Source organism: Trichosporon asahii (genome assembly GCF_000293215.1).
Source record: "Trichosporon asahii var. asahii CBS 2479 unplaced genomic scaffold scaffold00038, whole genome shotgun sequence".
NCBI lineage: Eukaryota > Fungi > Basidiomycota > Tremellomycetes > Trichosporonales > Trichosporonaceae > Trichosporon > Trichosporon asahii.
In genome coordinates, this window is record NW_014040886.1 from 170,668 (window position 1) to 190,016 (window position 19,349).

Genomic DNA, 19,349 nt, shown 5'->3' on the forward strand with positions numbered 1-19,349 from the left:
AGAAGAAGGGGGATGGGAGCTCGGCGGGAAGAGAAGAGTATAAGGAGACGTGAAAGGTGGAGAGAAAGGAAGAAGGAAGGACAGCTTGAGGTAAGTGAAGGAAGACCAGCAGCTTACCGGTCGGCTCGCGGGCCGCGGACGGCACAGGGTTCCGAAGAACGTTGAGTAAGGTGGTCTAGTGTCATGATGTAGGCGGTCGGCTGAAGGCGCCGGGCGCTGGTGCGCCCATCAGGTCGCCTGTCCCCTGAGCACATGGCTCGCCGTTCCGAGACGCAGTACGGCGTCGGAGCTCCGAGAAGTTGTGGTGGGAAGAGTGAAGTCTGAGTGCTGTTATGCACCACAGCAGTGTTTCTGTTTCTTCATGATCGCCCGTCGTCGATCCGTCAAGGGCTGAACGCTTTGCACTGCAAGTACTACAGCAGTCGATCGCACCTTCCTTTATGCATGGTGATTGCCTGGTTATATCTATCATGTCACTGTTCCCGACGCAAACCATGCAAGCGCCATGAACTCAGCCCTCGCACCTAGTGTTGGCTAGCGCTCTGAGATGCATGAGACACCCCGTCGCCACCACGTCTTCACTGTCGCCACTCAAAGACAACAGCCTTGTTTGCTCCCGTCACACCGCCAGAGATCTTGCACCACGGGGTCATCCAGCCACGTGAAAGTGACGACACGAGTCGTCCACCAGTCTCCATACACTCACTTTCGACAAGTATTGCCATTGTTATTCTTCTGCCTTTGCATCGACCACACCCGTTCCCGACTTTCGTACACCCCTATCTGGAGTATTCGAAGCCATGAATCACGGGTACGACGACGACGACGGTGAGTGCGGGCTCTCAGCCTTGGCTTTTGAGCGGCCGTCTACCTCAAACGCGTGTCGCTGAGTCACCTCATTTCGAATCGGAGTACTGACGATGTAGAGGAATTCACTGCGCCTCTTCCGCAGGCTCCCAGCTTCTTTTCTCAGCTGCTGGGTGGTGGCAGGTTCGGAGCGACGCCATCAGCTTCGTGAATAGCTTGCTGTGGAAAGTGTGTTTGCTGATATCAGTTCCTACGATGACTACTTCAAGGCGTACTCGGTGGCAACTATGCAGCACGGCCATGAGCGCCCGGAGCTCATGTACGGAGGCAAGAGTAGGTAGAAACATGCTATTCTGGGCATCGTTCTAACACGCCCAGTCATCATGCCCCCTTCGGCCCTGATCAAGCTTAGTGAGTATCTCAGTGTCTACGACGTAGGAGCGTCGCTTACCGTCTAGCCTCGCTCGATATCGATAGCCCTTGGACGTTCCATCTGAGGAACCCCCGAAACCCCACCGAGAACCAAACGTATGCAGGCGTTCTCGAGTTCATTGCTGAGGAAGGCATTGTTCATCTTCCTGCCTGGGTGAGTCCTCCCGTGTATGCTCACACCACATGCGCTGACTGTCAGATGATGAAGAAGCTGAATCTGAACGAAGGGGACCCCGTCCGTTTGACCGGAGCTGTTCTGCCAAAGGGAAAGATGGTCAAGATCCAGGCGCAGTCTGTTGACTTCCTGGAGGTTGCTGATGCCAAGGCTGTGTACGTGCAACTACGAAGGAGGGCACGGCATGCTGACCATCAGTCTTGAGTCGGCACTTCGTTACTACTCGGCTCTCACCAAGGGAGACATCATCGAGATTACTTACAACTCGCTCGTCTTTGAGTTCCTGATCATGGAAACAACTCCGGAGGGAACGGGTATCTCTATCATCGACACCGATCTCGAGGTTGACTTCGCCCCTCCAGTGGGCTATGTCGAGCCGGAGCGGAAGGCACCGGCGCCCATCCCGACCATGGCGGACAAGCTGAAGATTGATGTGGGAGAGACGACTTCGGTGGACCCCTCGCGCCCTGTGTCTTCCATGTCTATCAGGACCCAGGGGTCTGGGGACGGCCCTCTGGAGAGCTTCACCGGCGTTGGACAGAGCCTGAGCGGCAAGCGTATCCGCGGCAAAGGTCTCGCCAAGAAGATCGAGGAGGTCGATCCTAACAGCAAGATCAACCGTTTCACGTAAGTCAAGTTTCCCAGGACCATCTAACCTTCAGTGGCCCTCGCATCATCACCTCTGACTCGCTGAACGACGACCGCAAGGTCCCGGCGGCTCTGGTCCTCCCCGAGGGCAAGTTCTTCTTCGGGTATAAATATGTGCCCTTTGACAAGTCTAAGGTGAAGAAGAAGGAGGAAGCGCCTGCGCCGCCCCAGTCGTTCCAGGGACAGGGAAACTCTCTGCGTCGTAACGCACCCTCTTCGTCAACACCAGCGCCGGCTGCAGCTGAGCCAGCGAAGGAGGAGAAGGCTGACCCGTGGGCGAATCTCGGCAGCGGGCAGACTCTGTCTGGTCGGGCCCCGAAACGCGCTGCTGCCTCCCCGGCACCTGAGCCTGCGCGTGCCCCGTCACCGCCCAAGCAGACGGAGCAGGATGTCATCGACGCTACAATGATGGACGAGACCGACTTCATGTTCGACGACACCGCCTACAGTGACGATGACGATGTCATTGAGATCGACTCGGACTAATCACATTAGAAGCACCATCACATCCTCCCCAATGCATGTACCATTACAATGTGACATTCCTGTTCTCAATATATCCGTGATGGGTCTATGCTGATTTTTATTCATACACTAATGCTCTACAACCTAAGCACGGGTAAGGCGCTCCTCGTAAGCCTTCCAGCCCTCCTCGCGGTACTTCTCAGCCTCGGCGAGGACAGCCTCACGTCCGCCCTGGACGCCGTAGATGCCACGGCCGACGATGATGACATCGCATCCAGAGTCGTAAACAACCTCGCGGGGAGTGCGGTACTGCTGACCGAGCTTGTCGCCCTTGGCGACGAGGCCAACACCAGGCGTGAGGATGAGGAAGTCCTCCTTGCCCTCGGGGTCACCCTCGGCGTCGACGCGGCCCATGGCGATGAAACCAACGACCCAGTCACGGCCGGCGTCGCGGGCCATCTGGACAGCGGTCTTGGTGTACTCGCCAGTGGCGAGGTTGCCCTTGCTGCTCATCTCGGCGAGGAGGAGAAGAGCGCGGCCCTTGGGCTTGCCGACGGTGCCGAGACCAGAGATGATGCCAGGTCCGGGAAGGGGGTGGGCGTTGGTGATGTGGGACCAGTCGGCGATCTTGTGCACGCCCGACGAGTACTGGAGGGCGACGGTGTTGCCGATGTCGGCGAACTTGCGGTCCTCGAAGATGACAAAGTCGAACTCGTCCGCGAGCTTGGCCAGCTCCTCGGTGAGCGCGGGGGTGAAGTCGGAGATGATGTCGATATGGGTCTTGACCATGCACACGGCAGGCGCGACGTTGCGCACGACCTCGAGCACCTCGGCGCTCGTCGTAACGTCGACCGACACGCAGAGGTTCGTCTTCTTGCGGTCCATGATCTCGAGCAGCTTGCGGGCCGCCGCGTTCGGGTGCGAGGCAGCGCGCTCGAGGTACGTCTTCACGGTAGTGGGGTAGACCATGGTTGCTTTTCGACGAGGTGTGCAGGTGGCCAGTCGCAGCGGTGAGTTGGAACTGACGAGATTTTCTTATCCGCGGTCAATTCAGAAATCTCGCACACAGAGAGTGGAGGCGCAATGCCCCGCAGCTCTCTGGTGGCAACCGTGGGAACCCTCGCTGGAGGCCGATTCGGCACAGCGTCCGCTGTATTACCGGGATATGCCAGTGGGCACCTTTCCAACAACATCTTCATTCTCCCATGTCGCACGCAACGCCCGTGTTCCCAGAAGCGGGACCATCAGAGTCACCGTACAGGCCGCATCTGGTCGAGCTCATTCCCCAGGAGCAGCTGCGGACGGTGCTGCATCCCGTTTTCCGATATGTTCTGACGGTGAGTAGCTGAACCAGACTTCCGGGAAGCTGACGCGGCCAGTATCTCGCGCAACATTACCCTCGCTACTTCCTCCGCATCGTGAACAGACACGAGGAGGCATTTGCTCTGGTCTTGCTGCTTCTGGAAAAGCATCATTTGTGGAAGCATGGTGAGTTGCGCAGAGGAAAGTTCGGTAACTGACGAGCAGACGCCTCTCTTTCTGAGCACTTCTACCAACTCAAACTCGCGCCCGCCCGTGTGCACACTCCGCGCCTAGGCTCTATTCATGCGCAGCAGCCCGCTCGACTCTCGAACCGGCAACGGTGGGGCATGCTGCTCGTGCTCGTCGGCCTGCCGTACGTCCGTGCACGATTAGATGACTTCTACGACCGGTGGTCGACGCAGAACGACCCCGAGCTGTCGCTGGCGGACCAGGGCCCGCCGCTGACGACGGGACAAAAGATCTTCCTGAAGGTGTACCCGACTGCGGTCACGGCGTTCGAGACGACGCTTCTCGCTTACGACGTTGCGTACCTGTTCGAGAAGACGGAGTTCTTCCGCCCGTGGCACCGGTGGCTTGGAGTGCGGATCGAGCGTGCGATCGACGATGCTCCGCCATCGAGCACCCAGTCCTTCCTCTCGAAGCTGCCGCCGCTACTTCCGCCACTTCTGCTTGCGCTCAAGTTTGCGCAGTGGTGGTACTCTCCCACGTCGCCGCGCTCGCTACCCGCCGCGAGCAAGAGCGAGGAGCAGTCGCTGCACACCTCTGTCCTGCCGCCGCGCCCGCTTCCGATCCTTCCTTCTAGTGGTCTCCTCACCCCGCCGCACTCTCCAGAGGACGAGAAGCAGGAGCTCAAGGCCGACCCCTCAGAACAGACGTACCAGATCGACGCCAAGGAGTTTGGCCACTGCCCCATTTGCAAGGGCAAGTGGCAGAACCCCGCCATTCTTCCCAGTGGCTGGGTCGTTTGCTGGCGCTGTGGATGGGACGCCATCAGTGGCGAAGGTGAGCTCGGCGAGGCTGGCAAGAACCGCTGCCCTATCACCGGTGTCGCCGTCAACCAGAGCGACCTGAGGCGAGTCCTCGTATAATCATATCACGTTCGTTAAGTATCCTCAACTAGATGGGGATGTAAAAACACATTGGCATATAGCGGTAGATCTACAACGGTGGTGTGTGAGAGACATGAAGAGCCCAAGTGTGGTGCGTGGGGAGTGAGGGTGGTGGGTGTATGGCGCTCGCGGGCATGCCTAGCTTCGGCGCTGCCTAGCTGGTGTTCACCGCCTACTGAGCTGGCGGCGTGGGCGGCGCAAGACGGTAGGAAGCCTTCCAGTCCTCTCCGTCAAAGTCGATGAAGGCGAGCATCTCAAACTGACTGTTAGTTGTTATCGAGACCGAACAACTCACCCTGCTGTCCTCCTTGAGAGTGGCGAGGAGCTCCTCTGCCTCTGCGGGCGGAAGAGATTGATCGCGACCGTTGATGCGGAGGTTTCCAGCTGACCAGACGTCGACGGTGGCCTGAGGCTGTGATGTCAGCGAGGGCATTGGGCGAAGGCGACTCACCTTGATCAGCAGACGGTCATAGAGGTCGTCGGCGCGGGAGGTGGCCGAGGACGACGAGCTAGACGACGTGCTAGAGTACGAGCGAGTCTTGGCCGAGAGCATCATGGTGGTCAGGTCTAGTGGCGTCTATGGGTTGATCAAGCGGAAACGAGAGGCGAATGAGGGTTGGAAGGCGTGGGTGGTGATGGCTGAAACACAACCGACGAGGTTATCTATATATGATATCTCGTATCGGCCTTCCTGAGCGTCTCGCGCGACACACGCGTCCTGGACAGAAGTGGGGGTTCAGACAAACAGAAGCGCGGGTGGAAGGCGCTCGGGCCCCGCGCTGGTGTCGCCGCGTCACTGGAACACGAGAAAAGAAACAGCTGTGCGAAACAGTCGCAGATTGGCGAGACAGCGGCACAGCTGAACATCGCCAGGCGGAGCCGCCGTGATGTCTTGCTCTCGTCTGATGCGCCGTTCGCGTGCGGGGAATCCTTTGCGGACGACGCTCCTGTTCGCCCTAGACTAAAGCAGGCCTGACTGTCAGGCCTGCCCCCCTCACGCACCCCATAAAGTTCCTATCTAAGGGGACAATCTCCGGGGCAGCCGGGACCCCCGGCGTGCCCCGGGTTCGGCGCGCGGCGTATCCATTCTTTAGGTGGGCGGAAGTGACCCTGCACCGCCGGATTCCCATGCCATCCGCAGGCCACGGTCATGCCTGGGACCGGAGACCCTTGGGTGTGTCGCCTAGTCGCCTAACTCTCATCAGAAGCTACACACTCCTGGCCCGTCGGACGAGGCAGGATATGCCGCTGCAATCTCTCTGAAATTCGCGCAAATCGCGTCAATCGCGTGAGCCTGCCCGCTCTTGGGCAGCTTGGCTCTCTCTCCCAAGAGCCGAGCGTTGAGTGATTTTCAGATCGTGCGATTGATGCGACGCACGCGAGTGTAGCCCAGCCTGACAATCGGCTCTCTGCCTCGGACGCACAAATTGCGCGTTCCTTATCGAAGCGACGCAAGGGGGAGGGAGCGGCGGACAGGGCCGTCACATGCCTGCACATGGTTTCATGAATGCCCTCGACGGGTCAGATGACTGAACCCTAGAGCAGGCCTGATGCAGGCCTGACGAGCTTAAATGGCGGCAGCGGCGTTCCAGTCGAAGGCACCCCAATCGCAGCGCAGACGAGGGAGACATGACGATACCAGTTTACAATTCGATAACACGATGCGATCCTCGGCGCAAAGACTCGCGTAAGCGTGCGTGTGCTGTGACGCTTCGACGCTCGCGACGCGGCCGAGAGTCTGTGCTATCTCTGATCACCGCCTGATGGACTGAGCAGCGGAGCAACGGGAGAAGAAGAGGAGATAACGCCTCAGTCAAGGGCGTCTCGAGCACAGCGACGCTGAACCAGCATAGCCATTCAGCAATGCAGTTGGACGCCATCGTGGTTGTCGTCACCTCACCCGTCACCTAAGATGCCTTTAGCACATTTCATCCTCGCAATAGCTCACCCCACGCGCAACCCCACCTGCTTGCCTGTCAGATGAGCTGTTTCCCAGCGATCTGTCCTCGGCGCTGGTTAACGCAATGAGTGCTACAGCTTTTGATTCGTAGGATGCCCCACACTGACTCCCCCGATCACCTTTCGTTGTCGTCAAAGCCAGATGGTGGGAGAAGCCGCAGTTGAAGCACACTAAAGCTGCCAGCATTCTCCTTGGGGTGTGGGGCGCGCCGGGGCCTCAGCTTGCGGACGAGCACTGGAGGCGCTACGGCCTCCCCGCCCTGTTCATCCCTGGTTGCAGCGGCGAACAAGATCACAGACGTGCAGAACGAGGGGTGTCACGGTGTGTCAGCCTCGCTGAGCAGACTGGGGCGGCAATGGCTACTCTTCCGTCATTGGGCAGAGACAAACTGGGGTCCCATCCTTCGGACCTTGAGTAAGGGGTGTCGAGGACATGTCGAGATAGGAACGGGAGGAACGGACATGGATCGAAAGGAGGGACCCCAAAATTCCGCATGGCCCCAGGGGGAAACACCTCAACCCTGGGCGGCGCGGAGAACGGAGCATGACCCAAGGGCACGCCGAGACGCCGAGACTCCCGCCGCGTCTTGTCACTCGCGCTTGCCTTGCGACGCACGCACGCTGCTCGTGGACTTTGATCTGTTCGAGCTCCGTGTTATTTTGAGCGCAGTAAGTGGGCATCCGGGGCCGAACGCTGTTGACGCTGACACTATTACACGTTTGCTCCGCTCGAATAAGGCAGCCGAAAGGAACCTTCGCAAGCTCAACGGACACCTCGAGTAGCAAGAGATCTTTTGCTGACCTAAGAGACCGCGACTGGACAGCTACCTTAAGGCGTCTGAACGCAACCAAGGAACCATCTGCCATTACCGCCCAGCTGATGTCCCTCGAGTTCGCCCCTTCCTACTCACGCGCATCCACATGATCAGGCATGTGGGCTCCTGGGGCTTCTTTCTTGCCTTGACGACCTTGGAAAGAGTCCCGCCGCTGCTCTACTGACGGGACGACGACTTCCCGGCACCGGACATGAGTTCGAGGTTGACGCAGCTCACAGCTCACAGCTCACCAAAGCGGCTGCGGAAGACGTCTCCGTGGGAGACCTGCAACCTGAGCTGCCGTGGGAAGCTTATTGATACGGCCGTGGGACAGCTTAAATAACCACATGGCACGGCCCTGGGCCCACGCCATCAACCGCGGCTCCTGAGACCGCATCACCGAGGTGATGACCACAGCGAGATGTACGCGACGCCGCAACAGCAACGGGCAAGCATGCATTCGACACTTCAGTGGGAAGGAAGAAAGCAAGTTGAGCTGTAGCAGAAATCGAAGTCCCCCCGAAGCACGATTGTCGAAGGATGGTAATGACATGGACACGGCATACATCATCTCGGTATCCCTAGTGTGGCTGGGCTAGGCTCGTGACTCATCGCGTTCCCGGAGTTAGGGGAAGGTCATCATTCCCAGGCTGCTTTCACCACTACCCAATCTCTCTATCAACATGGACATGCCTGTTCCTGCGCCCAACTCGCTCACGCCCTCGGCCTTCGGCTCCGTCTCGGCGTCGTTTTCGCCGTCTTTCAGCTCCATCGCCGCCTCCTGGGCCGCCCTGGCCCCCGCCATCGAGGCGCGCTTCTCGGCCTTCAACGCCTGGTGCGCCGAAGTACAGGCCACGCCGGCAGGAATAGTTATCATCGCTCTCCTGTGTCTCGTCGAGATCACCCTCGTTACGCTCGTCGTCTGGCGAGTCCGTGAGTATTGCCCACTCTTCCCTCGCTGACTTGACAGGCTACGTGCGGCAACAGATGGGCTCCAAGCCTCCGGTCGAGAACGGGGAGAAAGCACCCCTCGCGTGAGCACGCAGTCTCTTAATCGGAGTCGACTCTCGACAGTGTATCATAGGTCTTCCAGACGAGTTGTATGTCACCCCCCTGTCAGCGTTACAACGAAGTGCAGTGGAGCGGACAGTCTGTTAGCTGCAATTTTCTCAGAAGCGAAGGGTCGGTCTTCAATTCGATGATGTAAACACTGACTGTCGTGGGACGCACGCCACCCACGCCACTGACCGGCCATGTGCGACAAGTGCGTCGGACTCCGCGTACATAGGCTTTCCATGCGATTGGTCCCTCTGACGCAGACATTCCCCGCTGCGGAGTCAAGTTGACCCATGAGCATGCTTACCCAGATCTAAACGGGCGAAATTGCATACCAAATTGCATATTGAACAACAGTGATGCATGATGCCCGGTATATCTATGAGTCTAAACAAAGTTGGCGTCACGGAGCTTGCGCGTCTCGGTCCTGACCTTGTTGTCCCAGTGGTGATCGGCGAGCTCGTCGAGCTCGTACAGCGAGGTAGTGTAGGGGTTGGTGAGCTGGGGATCGTCCATTTCAGGCCTGTACACGCCGTCAAACATGCGCTCCTCAGTGTCGAGGAGGTTGGCGAGCTTGGGCTCCTTGGCGCTGAGGCGGCGGACAAAGGTGATAGCCTCCTTGGCCGTGGCGGGCGGGAAGAAAAGGGCGCACTCGACGAGGCGCTTCGCGAACGCGGCGGCACGAAGGGGCGGCGCCGATGCCGTCGAGGCGAACAACCGGGGGAAGAAGATGGCCTCGAGACAGCGGAAAAGAAGGCCAGACGTCGAGAGCGTGTGCGTCGGCGCGCGCTCGGCCTTCCTGCCCTTGTTCTGCGCCTGCTTCGCGGCAGCCACGGCCGTCGCCTCGGTCATCAGCGGCGGATCCTCGATACCCGTGTCGAGCGAGAGAGGGCGGAGCAGACCGAAAAGCTCGGTCACAAAGTCGCCCAGGTCGATGTTGAGCGCCTCTCCCTGTCCGCTAAGCAGCTCGAAGGCAGTGACGATACCGAGCATACGGATACGGACACGCTGCGAGGCGCCGACGGGGTCGAGGTCCTCGTCCTCCTCGTCATCGGCCTTGCGGTCCGCGATGATCTTGCGGATGACGGTGAGCAGATCCCGGAAGAAGTCGACGTTGATGAGGTGCGAGAAGTGAGAGATACCCTCAAGAGCAGCCGGAAGCAGCGGGCTACGTCCCGGGTTCTTCAGGATCGAGAAGTAGAGTACGAAGAGGTTCTTGAGCGTCTCGGTTTGGATCTGCTCGCGCTCCTCCTGGTCGACCTCGGCCTCGGCTTCGGCCATCTCCTTCTCGACCTCCTTGAGCTCCTTCTCGCGCTTGCGCTGGTTCTTGGTCTGCCACTTCTTGCGGATTTCAGACTTGAACTTGGGACCTTCCTCCTTGTCCTTGCCCTTGCCCTTGCGCTTGTCGAACTTGCCCTTGCGCTTCAGGTCCTTCTTGTTCGCACGCATGTGCGTCAGCTCCGTTCTCAGGCGCAAGTGTAGCATGCAGCTGAGCACGTTCGGGTGCACCTGGAACTTGCGCTCCTTGATCATACGCGCGATGAGCTTGACAAGTGCCTGCGAGTAGGTCGCGGCCAGGTCGGCGTGGAACACGCTCACAAACGTGTTCAGGATGAGTTCGCTGTCGTCGTCCCATGACCTTCGTCCAATGCGGCCGACGAGCACGCCCATGATGTTCTCCGAGAAGTTGAAGTGCGGGACAGCCGTCAGCAGCTCACACAGACACTTGAGCGCAACGGTGCCGAGCGGCGTCTTGCCCTTGACCTCGACCTCGAGCGCCTTCAGGTACGTTTTGTAGTTGCGAACAAGCGCCTTCTCGCCTTCACGCATTCTCCGCACCTCGTCGCGCACCTTCTCCGCCTCCTCCTGCGCCGTCAACTGTCGGATACGGTAGCCCGGGATCAAGTCCTTGAACACAGCGAGCTGCGACAGGAACGCCGTGGCACGGATCGAAGCCGGGACTGGGAGCATCTTGCCGTCCTCGTCGGGCGACTGGACCTCCGCCAGCGAAAACGTCGCGAGTCGCGTGATCGTCGGGGCAACGTCGACGAGTTCACCGCCACCCAGAATCTCCGCTCCCGTCTGCGCGAGCTGCTCCTTGGCGGCAGCGAGCTTCTGCACGTTCTTCCACCCCTTCGCAGCGACAATCTCAGCAATGTTCATCCGTCCGAAACGTCCCGGCTGCGCGGCGAGGTGAGCGGCGGCCTCGTCCACGTCACTGGCGTCGTCGCTCTCGTCTTCCGACTCCGGCTGAACCTTCTTGGGCTGCTGGGCCGGCTTCTTCGGCGGCGGGAGGGCAATCTTCGTCGTTCCCTCAACGAGCTGTACCTCTCCCGTTGGCAGCTTGATCGGTAGTCGGCCGACCTCGGCGTGGTCCTTGTCCTCGTCCGACTCGGGCTCCGCCCACCGCGCACGACCCGCCGTCTCGTACTCGGCCTCCTCGTCCTTTCTCTTCTTCTTCTTGGGTTTCGGCTGCTCTTCCTCGGACTCGTCGTCGCTGTCCTCACTGAGGGCGTCGTATTCGGCGGCGAAGGCGTCCTCGTCGTCCGATCCGAGGGAGCCGTCGTCAGAACCTTCCTCCGAGTCGTCCTCCTCATCGTCGCTGTCAAGATCAGAGCCGAGGTCCGAGTCATCGAGGTCAAAGCCAGACGGCAGCGGCTCGTCGTCGCCTTCCTCGTCGCCCGACAGGCTGATCTCTGAGTCGAAGTCGTAGTCCGAAATGTCCGACGCCGAGACCGGTGACGGCTCACGCTTCTTCTTCTGCTCCGGGAACGTCTCCCGCGCCTTCTCGCTAGCGTGAATACGCTTCGTCTCCTTAGTTGTTCTGCTCTGTCAGCTCTAGAGTGCGCCACTTGAAGCTCACCGTGACAGGGCATTCCTGTCCAGTCCAGCGGCGAAACCTCCAGCCTGACCTATGTCGAGCTCGTCGTCCTCGCCAAGGTCCATCAGGTCCTCATCGTCGTCGGACGCGAACTCGGTTTTCGGAACAGGAATAAACTTCTGGTCGCGCAGCTTGACCTTCTTCGGCTGGTCGGGGCGACGCTTCGGCTTGCCTGTCGGTCCGACCTCGCGCTCCGGTTCAGCCTTAGCCTTCTTGTTTGACTGGTCGTCAGCTTTCATTCGCGGCTCGTCGTAACTCACGCTCTTCTGAGGCGCAGGGGGCGCCTTGCGTTTTCCGAGAGCCTTCTTTGACGGCTTCCCCATGCTTGCGTGTGGTGTCGGGGTGGTTCAGATGCTTGTCTGAAATCTCTTGAAATCGCAATGCTCATGACCTCAAGACTGGCCCTCCAAAACAGAAATTCTTCACGTGACCCAGCCAGGCACCACTACAGTCTGCGTTCATCTGGTCCCGCCACCCAGCTGGCAGCGTCCAGCCAGTCACCCAGCGAGGTTAGGGGGGGCAGCGTCATAACAACAGCGGGCGGTGCGGGGCCATGAAGCGTAAGGCGCAAGCGTGCCAAGCGTCCATCGCAACATCAACAGCGAGCTCACCCGACCGACACTGCCATCGCTATATCTGAGGTCTGAGCCCTCAGACACTCACACCTTCTCACCATTCGCCTCCTCTCCACCTTCGTCACTGCTGGGCTCCTCGCCGCCGCCACAGTCGTCGCCGCCAAGATGCCCCCCGCCGAGATCCACCCCGACCGCACCTACATCCACGTCACGACCAACGACCCCAAGGCTATTGCCAAGTCGCCTTCTCCCGGTGTTGGACTCGAGTACCGTGGCCCTGTTGGAGAGCTCGACGGCGAGCACGTGTTTGAGGTCACCAGCGCGGACGGATACCTCGCCCCGGACTCGAGGCAGTGGAAGCGCGAGGGCCCCGAGCTCCTCAAGGAAGTCAAGGCCATCCCCGGCGTCCAGGACGTGCAGCCGCTCACTGCTAAGCCGCGCGCGAAGAGGGACGAGCTTTAAGGCGTCTCGTCCCGCTGGATCACGATCTTGCCCATCTCGAGGCACGACGGCAGGCTGTGCAAGACGCCGAGCGCCGCAGCCCCATTTGTCGTCCCCGTCCCAACCACCCTAGAAACGTACACGCGACTCTGTGAACATCAAGAATGCACAATCGTTACATGTTACAAGCGACGTGCCAACACGCGCGTGACACGGGGCTGGAGAATTATAGACTGGTAGTACAGAATGTAAAGATACACGGACACCCGGAACCCGAGACGATATGAAGCCATCACGGTAACCGTGAGAGCTCCTCGCGCACAACTTGCACCCGCTCGGCTCGTGATAACTGTTGCGGAGCGGTCTGATGTTAGCTCCCTCTCGCCGTCCAAGCTTACCGAGGCCAATTCCGACAGGTTGCTGACAACTTTGCCAAACGTCTCCAGTACTTCGGCATGTCGTTCTGGTTTGGCAATGTCCGCTGATGACACGTTCTTCGCGGCTGCATATGTCAGTTACTTTCCCGCTCGGTCAACTCACCCTCCTGCGCTTCCAGTTCTTGTCTCTCGTCTTCCTCGGTTGGCTTCCAGATCGCGGCATCTCGTCGCAGCTCGAGGTCGTCGATGAGGTTTGCAACCTCGCCGGCCTTGATACGGCGCTTCTCGACAACCTTGGTCTCCCAGTTCACTCGCTCCGTGTTGAGCGCCCAGATTTGTCGGTCGAGTGATTCGTCAAACGGTTCGGTCGCTGATGTCAGCTTCCAACGAACACGAGCAGTTTGGCGGCACTCACTCTCAACAAAGTCCTCATAATTGAACCCATTCACGCGCAGGTTTGGCTTCGTCATCTCCCACATCCTTCGTCGTACGGATTCAAGATGCTGTTCGAGTGAGGGCCGCAGCTTCTTAGCCTGCTCCCCCTTCGCTCCCCCCGGCAACGAAGACAAGCGCACCTCGAGCGCGTCGGCGAGTGCCCGGTTCACGTTCTCCTGCACGCGGAGCCACGGCTCCTCCTTCTCGATGATGATGCGGGGCAACGCCTGTTCTCCTGGCATGGCGGACTGCCGTCGTTTGCTCTTGCTCTGATGTCGCATGGTCGCGGATCGCAGTTGTGGAGGTGGGTGACGCCAAGTTCAGAATTCCCGGCCGGTTGATTGTTTACACGAAGCGTGGGAGACCGGAGGAGGGACTGTTAGGCATGCGTGGGATAAAGGGGGTGGCGAAATAGGCCCGCACAGGTCGCGTCTGACTTCTAACCCTTAACGCCTGGGCGCCGCGACATGAGCGCTGTTGACCGATTCCCTTAAAGTTGAATCAACCGCCCAGCCCTAGCGACAACAGCAACATGGACGACGACCCGCCCGGGATGGTGCCTTCGTCCCAGCCCGACGAGAGCGAGAGTCTCGGTGTCGGCTTCGAACGCCAGTTCGAGGGCATCAAGTGTGAGTCATCCGCTCAAGGGTTGGAACTGACTTCCAGCATTCCAGGACCAGGTGCGGTGGAGCATTCGGCGGGAGCTAACAGAAAGCTGAGCAAGTACGGCGATGACCTACAGAAACTGCAGGCCCGGTGTTCACGTCTGAAGCGCGAGTGCACAAAACTGCAGCAAGACAAGTCGGTCCAGGAGCGCGAATATGCAGCCAAGGAAGGCGAGATGGCCACCTTGAGCCGCGTGATCGAGGGTCTGCGTGGCGAGCGCGACAGTCTCCAGATCGAGCTCGCTGCTATGTGTGAGGAGGAGCGGGTCTGGCGCACCGCCGACCAGGCGGGACTGCAGGAGCTCGACCGCGCTGGAAGGCTTGCACGCCAGCTTTGGCTCCGTAACGAGGAAGTCACCAAGCTGAAGGAACGACTCGACGCTATTCAAGACGAGCACCAGGACCAGCTTCGCAGCGAGGCAGAAACCGCCGACCAGCTCCGCCAAAGGATCGCAAAGCTTGAGCGCAAGCTGAGGCATGCCGACAGCTCCCACTCCGCACCGAAAGACATTGCCGAGAAGCTCAGCAATCTCGAGCACAAGCACGCGACGTTGAATGAAGAGCTACGCCGAACGAGGCGACACTACGACGATGCTCAGGAGGCCTTGCAGGAGCAGGCCAAGGCTAGGAGACTCCTGGAACAACGGATAGGCGCACTGGAGGAGGAGAAGCAGGTCGCGCTTGAAGAAACAAGAGCGGCGAAGCAGGAGTGCAAGGCTGCCCAAGATGCCTACGCCGCATTGAGAAAGCAGTTGGAGGGTGCGAAAGGCAAGCAAACAACGGACGAGAAGTGGGTAATGGCTGTGTGTGTTTGCGTGTGACTAACCGACTCCAGTTCGCGCGTTCTCCAAAGCATCTCCCCAAACGTGTCAACACGATCCCATACACCTGTGCCCTCAACGCCAACCAAGTCGCAGCTCGCTGACGACACGAACTTGTCGCAATTGTCGCCCAAGTCAAGGGACAAGGCGTTCCAGCACCTCATGAATCAGAATGCGTTACTCAAGAAGCAGCTCGATCGGGAACGCTCCAAGCGGGCCGCCGACATCAAGCATTTCAAGGAGTACAAGGCTGTGCAAGATGAGCGCAAGGCGCTGAAGCAGAAGCGGCGAGAAGAGCGCGCTAAGGCGGAGAGTGCGAGTCGATCGGCGAACGCCACTCCCATCTCGTCGTCTGTCCCACCACCGAGTGATCCGCCGGCGCCTTCTGAGGATGATAAGGTCTCCGAAGCTGCCCCCGAGCCCTCTGTCCGCGAACACTCACCTCCATCGGAAAGGCGACAACCTGAGCCGCCCAATGCACCAGTTCTTCCCGAGGTGATCACTGAAGCCCGACTGCCGCCTCGAGGAGACTCGCAGCCGAATAGAGCTCGTTCCGCGTCTACCTCCAAGTTAGCCACTCCTGCGGCGCTGAAGCAGGAGCATAGTACGCCCTTACGACGCACCATTACTGGCGTGCCGGCACCTTCGTCCGCACCTAAGACACTGAGTCGGGCTCCCTCTCGTGTGACGCCGTGGCTAGGCGGCACGCCTAGCTCATCCAAAACCGCGCGCAAACTGAGCCGAGTCGAGTCCTTTGGCTCGGACGAGGACGATATTGCCGCTACGCCAACAGCTTCACGGCCTCTCGTGCGTGATCGAACGGGTACGACGTCGCTTCTGAAGACTGTTCTGCAACGTACCTCGACAGTTGGAGGTCCTTCCGCTGCTGCCGAAGTGGCCGGACCAAGCACGCTTTCCAGCGCTAGCCGCAAGCACTCGCTAGACTTCGAGCACCTGTCGCCGGCCGAGCGTGCAGCACAGCGGCGAAAGTTGAACCAGATGTCTGTCGCAGAGAAGCGAGAGTTCTACGCTCAATACAAGAGCGGTGGTCGATACCTGCGCCCGGAGGAGGTGACACGCTCTGTCGTGGACGAGTTCGAGATCGACCCTGCGCGCAACAACGGCGTGGCGCACAAGTATCACGAAACGGTGCGAAACCGAGACGCCCGCCGCCAGATGCACGGCGGAGACTGCGAGTGCTGCCGCGATGTAAGTTGAAGCTGACTCCAAAGGGCGGGAACTGACAATCAGTACTACGAGGCTATCGGCCCGTTGCCCCGCTTCAACCAGGGCCCGGCGTGGAAGCGCACCGAGGACGACGAGGACGAGCTCGTGGAGCACCGGAACCGTGTCTCGCGACACCGCGAGACGTGGCAGCGCCCTGCGACGCCGCCAGACTTCTGGAAAATTGGCTTCCCAAGCACGCAGGACGTGGAGGCCGTCAATGCCAAGGCTGACGAGATGGTCCGGGAACGCGAGGAGGAGGTCCGGCGTGAGGCTGCGCGCAAGGACAGCAAGTGGCGCCGGAAGGGTGAGCCGGCATGAGGGCCGTAACGAATAATGCTCAAGATGCTGTTGTTGTATTGCTTATGATGTACATGTTGCATGCTGGCGGGTGTTTGCGCCGTACAACGGGTGGGAGTCCACTCCTGTCTATCTATGTCGTTACTATAAGCCCGTTGGCAAAACTAGAGTAGTAGTTATACACGCGTTGCGAGCCAGGCTCGCCGTCTATGCTTACTGGCCTTGGCGCGCTCGTGCGTGCATGCTCGGGATGCGCGGGACGGGCGGCGGCGGTGTATTCTGGAAGACAGGGTAGGACGTTGGTCGTGACGGTGTCGTCTTGGGAGCCGGGATCGCCGATGGGGGGAGAGACGCCTCGGCGGGGCCCAGGCTGCTCCGCCTCGGCACACGGCGATACGTGCCCGTGGCCGAGGCGCTAAGGCGACTCTTGCCGAGTGTGCTCGAGCTGAGCGTGTTGCGGCGGGCGAGCTCGCGTTCGAGCGCCTCCTCGTCGATGAGCTCACCGTCGTCCTCGTAGCTTGCGCGCGAGACTGAGCGCGAGCCAGCCCTCGACCCCGGGCGCGACGACTGCGCCGCCGCCAGGAACACTGACTCGGGCGACATCCGCTCGCCGAAGGCCGGCGACGACGCACCCGTCCGGGAGCCGCTGCGCGAGTCGGCGCGCGAGTGAGAGCGAGTGTGGCTGCGGCTCGGCGGCCGCGTCGATGAGCTCTCCGTTCGTCGGTGCGTCCGTGATGGCGGCCGCATTGAGACGCTCTCGCTACGCTGGTGAGATCGCGATGGCGGGCGTGACGTTGACACGCCCAGACCGGCTCGGCTAGCAGTGGATGACGTGAATCGTGAGGCCTGGGACGAGGCCTGGGGTGGCGCACGGACTGATCGTGACAGCGCTGGGGCAAGCGGGGACGGGATCCCCGGTCGTTGGGGAAGAGACCGAGCCGACTTTCGATCGGGGCCGAAGGTTGACCGCTCTAACGGAGACGCAGGCTCGCTACGCCGTGGGGCTCCGTGACCGTTAGCCGTCGGAGTGTCCTCACCATCTGACACTAAGACCCAGTTTGTGGGCGAGAAGAGGCCGTCCGGCCCCTTGTCTCCCGCTAATGTCGTCACTGTCGTCGACTTTGAGAGCTGCGACACACGGTTGTGGGCAGCGGTCGACGATTTCAGGTTGGCAGACGTGGCAGACGAAGGGAAGCGCCTTGTTCCTCCGATGGTCGACCCTGGCGTGGAGACATTGCGCTTCGACACACGGGTGTTCAGCCGGTCGTCGGTCGCCCTCATGCGTGCCTGAAGATTGTGCAGGAGCTGGAAGCCCTTCGTCTTCGGCTGGTTGGTGCCGTTGTTAACGTTACTGACAGCACGAGCGGTTCCGGGCGAGGGCTGGTAGCCTAGACGTTTAGCTGTAGCCGACGTAGTGGTAGACCCGGCGAGATTCCGTGTCGCGGTCGAGCGCGACAGAGCAGGAATGGCGGAGTTCGCAGGTGACGACGTGCTTCGCTTGGTCGCAGGCGATAAGGCCGGGATGGCGGTGCGTGCAACCCGGGGCGAGGCCGTGGTGCGTGCCCTCGGTGTGACGCTGGGCGACTGGAGGGACCGGCGGGGGCCAGCGGCCAGTGACTTCTCGGATCGCTGGGTTGCGGTCGACTTGTCGCTGGGGGCAGGCGAGTCGGTCTCACTGCGGGAGGCGGCAGAAGGAGCTCGGGACTGACTTGCTTCCGCGTTTTCCGGCATCGGTGACATGGGGGAGTTGGACGCCGGGGGTGTAGGGACTGTGGCTCGCGCGAGTTGGTCGCGGAGGATGGAGATTTCGTTGTTGGCGTCTTTCAGTCAGCATTCCGCATGCAGCTGCGGTACTCACCTCGGCACTCGTCCTTGAGACGCTGGTTCTCCTCCTCAACGTCTTGTTTAACAATGATCTCCTGCTCCAACAGTGTCTTCTCCTCGATGGCACGGTTGTACTTAATCTCCATGTCGAGGAGAGACGAGACAGCGACACTGGACATTAGCCGAGCAGACAGTGCGACGGCGAATTGAACTCACCGCTCGTTCCGTTCGAGCTCGTCATTTCCCATCTCCAGGTCTCGGAGGGCGACGAGCGTCTTATCACGCTCTGTTCGGAGATTATCCATCTCACGCTGCATTGCTGAAACGGTGGAGGAATGCTGTTTCTGCTGCTGGACAGACTTGGTACGCCATTCGTCCTTCTCCTTTTCCAGGCGATGGATACGGTCCTTCAGCTCTTGCTGCTTGGCCTCGGTGGCCTCCAGCTCTTTCTCCAGCTCTTGCTCGAGCTCGCGCGATGACGTCTGAAAGTCATCTGCAATTAGTTCAGCAAAGCCCTCGAATACGCACCGAGCTCGGCTCGCGTCTCGTTCAGCAAGTCCACCGCGACTCGGTACTTGTCACGGTAGTAGCTAGCTTCCTCCTCGGCGTTCTCGAACCTGCAACGCACGTCAGTACCGGCTCCGCTAGATTGCATCACGCGAACGCCACTAACGTGAGGTCCTCTTCGTCATTGTCACCGAACATGGCGGGGCTTGCCAGCTTGTCGTCGGTCGGGAACGTCGAAGACGTCGGGGTCGCTAGCGCTGCGCTTGCAGACATGGTGAGTGTCCGCGCGCTCGAGTCGCGCGCGTGGAGGCAAGAAACCAAGAGGTAGAGTGGCGAGCGGGCGAAAGAGTCAGTCGGCAGGACGCGACAGGGTCACGCGTCAACAACAAGCCGGGTTGTCTGGCTACAGTGGGGTGCCCGGCCAGGGTGGAGTGCCACGGCACCAATTGCCGCTGAAACGCCGTCCGCCTGGGTGAGGGCTGGGACTTGTCACTCAGCGGGTGCATGCAG

General features: G+C 60.2%; 8 protein-coding genes across 8 annotated transcripts; 3 read left to right on the forward strand and 5 right to left on the reverse strand.

Annotated features, from left to right (window-relative positions):
- Positions 1-1,190: 1,190 nt before the first annotated feature.
- On the forward strand, positions 1,191-2,548 carry A1Q1_00952 (ubiquitin fusion-degradation 1-like protein; the record flags this gene model as incomplete). Its single annotated transcript, XM_014325575.1, has 5 exons — positions 1,191-1,218; positions 1,266-1,393; positions 1,439-1,569; positions 1,613-2,009; positions 2,060-2,548. 5 exons carry the CDS (start codon positions 1,191-1,193, stop codon positions 2,546-2,548), a joined length of 1,173 nt encoding a protein of 390 aa, XP_014181050.1.
- Positions 2,549-2,671: 123 nt separating this feature from the next.
- A1Q1_00953 (orotidine-5'-phosphate decarboxylase) lies at positions 2,672-3,496 on the reverse strand (the record flags this gene model as incomplete). Its single annotated transcript, XM_014325576.1, has 1 exon — positions 2,672-3,496. The coding sequence occupies one exon, from the start codon at positions 3,494-3,496 to the stop codon at positions 2,672-2,674; it is 825 nt and encodes a 274-aa protein (XP_014181051.1).
- Positions 3,497-3,732: 236 nt separating this feature from the next.
- A1Q1_00954 (uncharacterized protein) lies at positions 3,733-4,938 on the forward strand (the record flags this gene model as incomplete). The annotated part of the gene is made up of 3 exons (XM_014325577.1): positions 3,733-3,864; positions 3,907-4,015; positions 4,055-4,938. 3 exons carry the CDS (start codon positions 3,733-3,735, stop codon positions 4,936-4,938), a joined length of 1,125 nt encoding a protein of 374 aa, XP_014181052.1.
- A 193-nt stretch (positions 4,939-5,131) lies between these two features.
- A1Q1_00955 (uncharacterized protein) lies at positions 5,132-5,515 on the reverse strand (the record flags this gene model as incomplete). Its single annotated transcript, XM_014325578.1, has 3 exons — positions 5,132-5,212; positions 5,255-5,365; positions 5,411-5,515. 3 exons carry the CDS (start codon positions 5,513-5,515, stop codon positions 5,132-5,134), a joined length of 297 nt encoding a protein of 98 aa, XP_014181053.1.
- Positions 5,516-9,176: 3,661 nt separating this feature from the next.
- Positions 9,177-11,993, reverse strand: A1Q1_00956 (uncharacterized protein; the record flags this gene model as incomplete). Its single annotated transcript, XM_014325579.1, has 2 exons — positions 9,177-11,613; positions 11,653-11,993. The coding sequence occupies 2 exons, from the start codon at positions 11,991-11,993 to the stop codon at positions 9,177-9,179; spliced, it is 2,778 nt and encodes a 925-aa protein (XP_014181054.1).
- Positions 11,994-12,410: 417 nt separating this feature from the next.
- On the forward strand, positions 12,411-12,707 carry A1Q1_00957 (uncharacterized protein; the record flags this gene model as incomplete). Its single annotated transcript, XM_014325580.1, has 1 exon — positions 12,411-12,707. One exon carries the CDS (start codon positions 12,411-12,413, stop codon positions 12,705-12,707), a length of 297 nt encoding a protein of 98 aa, XP_014181055.1.
- A 271-nt stretch (positions 12,708-12,978) lies between these two features.
- A1Q1_00958 (uncharacterized protein) lies at positions 12,979-13,779 on the reverse strand (the record flags this gene model as incomplete). Its single annotated transcript, XM_014325581.1, has 4 exons — positions 12,979-13,035; positions 13,085-13,167; positions 13,227-13,433; positions 13,479-13,779. The coding sequence occupies 4 exons, from the start codon at positions 13,777-13,779 to the stop codon at positions 12,979-12,981; spliced, it is 648 nt and encodes a 215-aa protein (XP_014181056.1).
- Positions 13,780-16,721: 2,942 nt separating this feature from the next.
- On the reverse strand, positions 16,722-19,112 carry A1Q1_00959 (ER to golgi family transport-related protein; the record flags this gene model as incomplete). Its single annotated transcript, XM_014325582.1, has 5 exons — positions 16,722-18,328; positions 18,367-18,503; positions 18,549-18,814; positions 18,895-18,949; positions 19,006-19,112. The coding sequence occupies 5 exons, from the start codon at positions 19,110-19,112 to the stop codon at positions 16,722-16,724; spliced, it is 2,172 nt and encodes a 723-aa protein (XP_014181057.1).
- Positions 19,113-19,349: the final 237 nt, after the last annotated feature.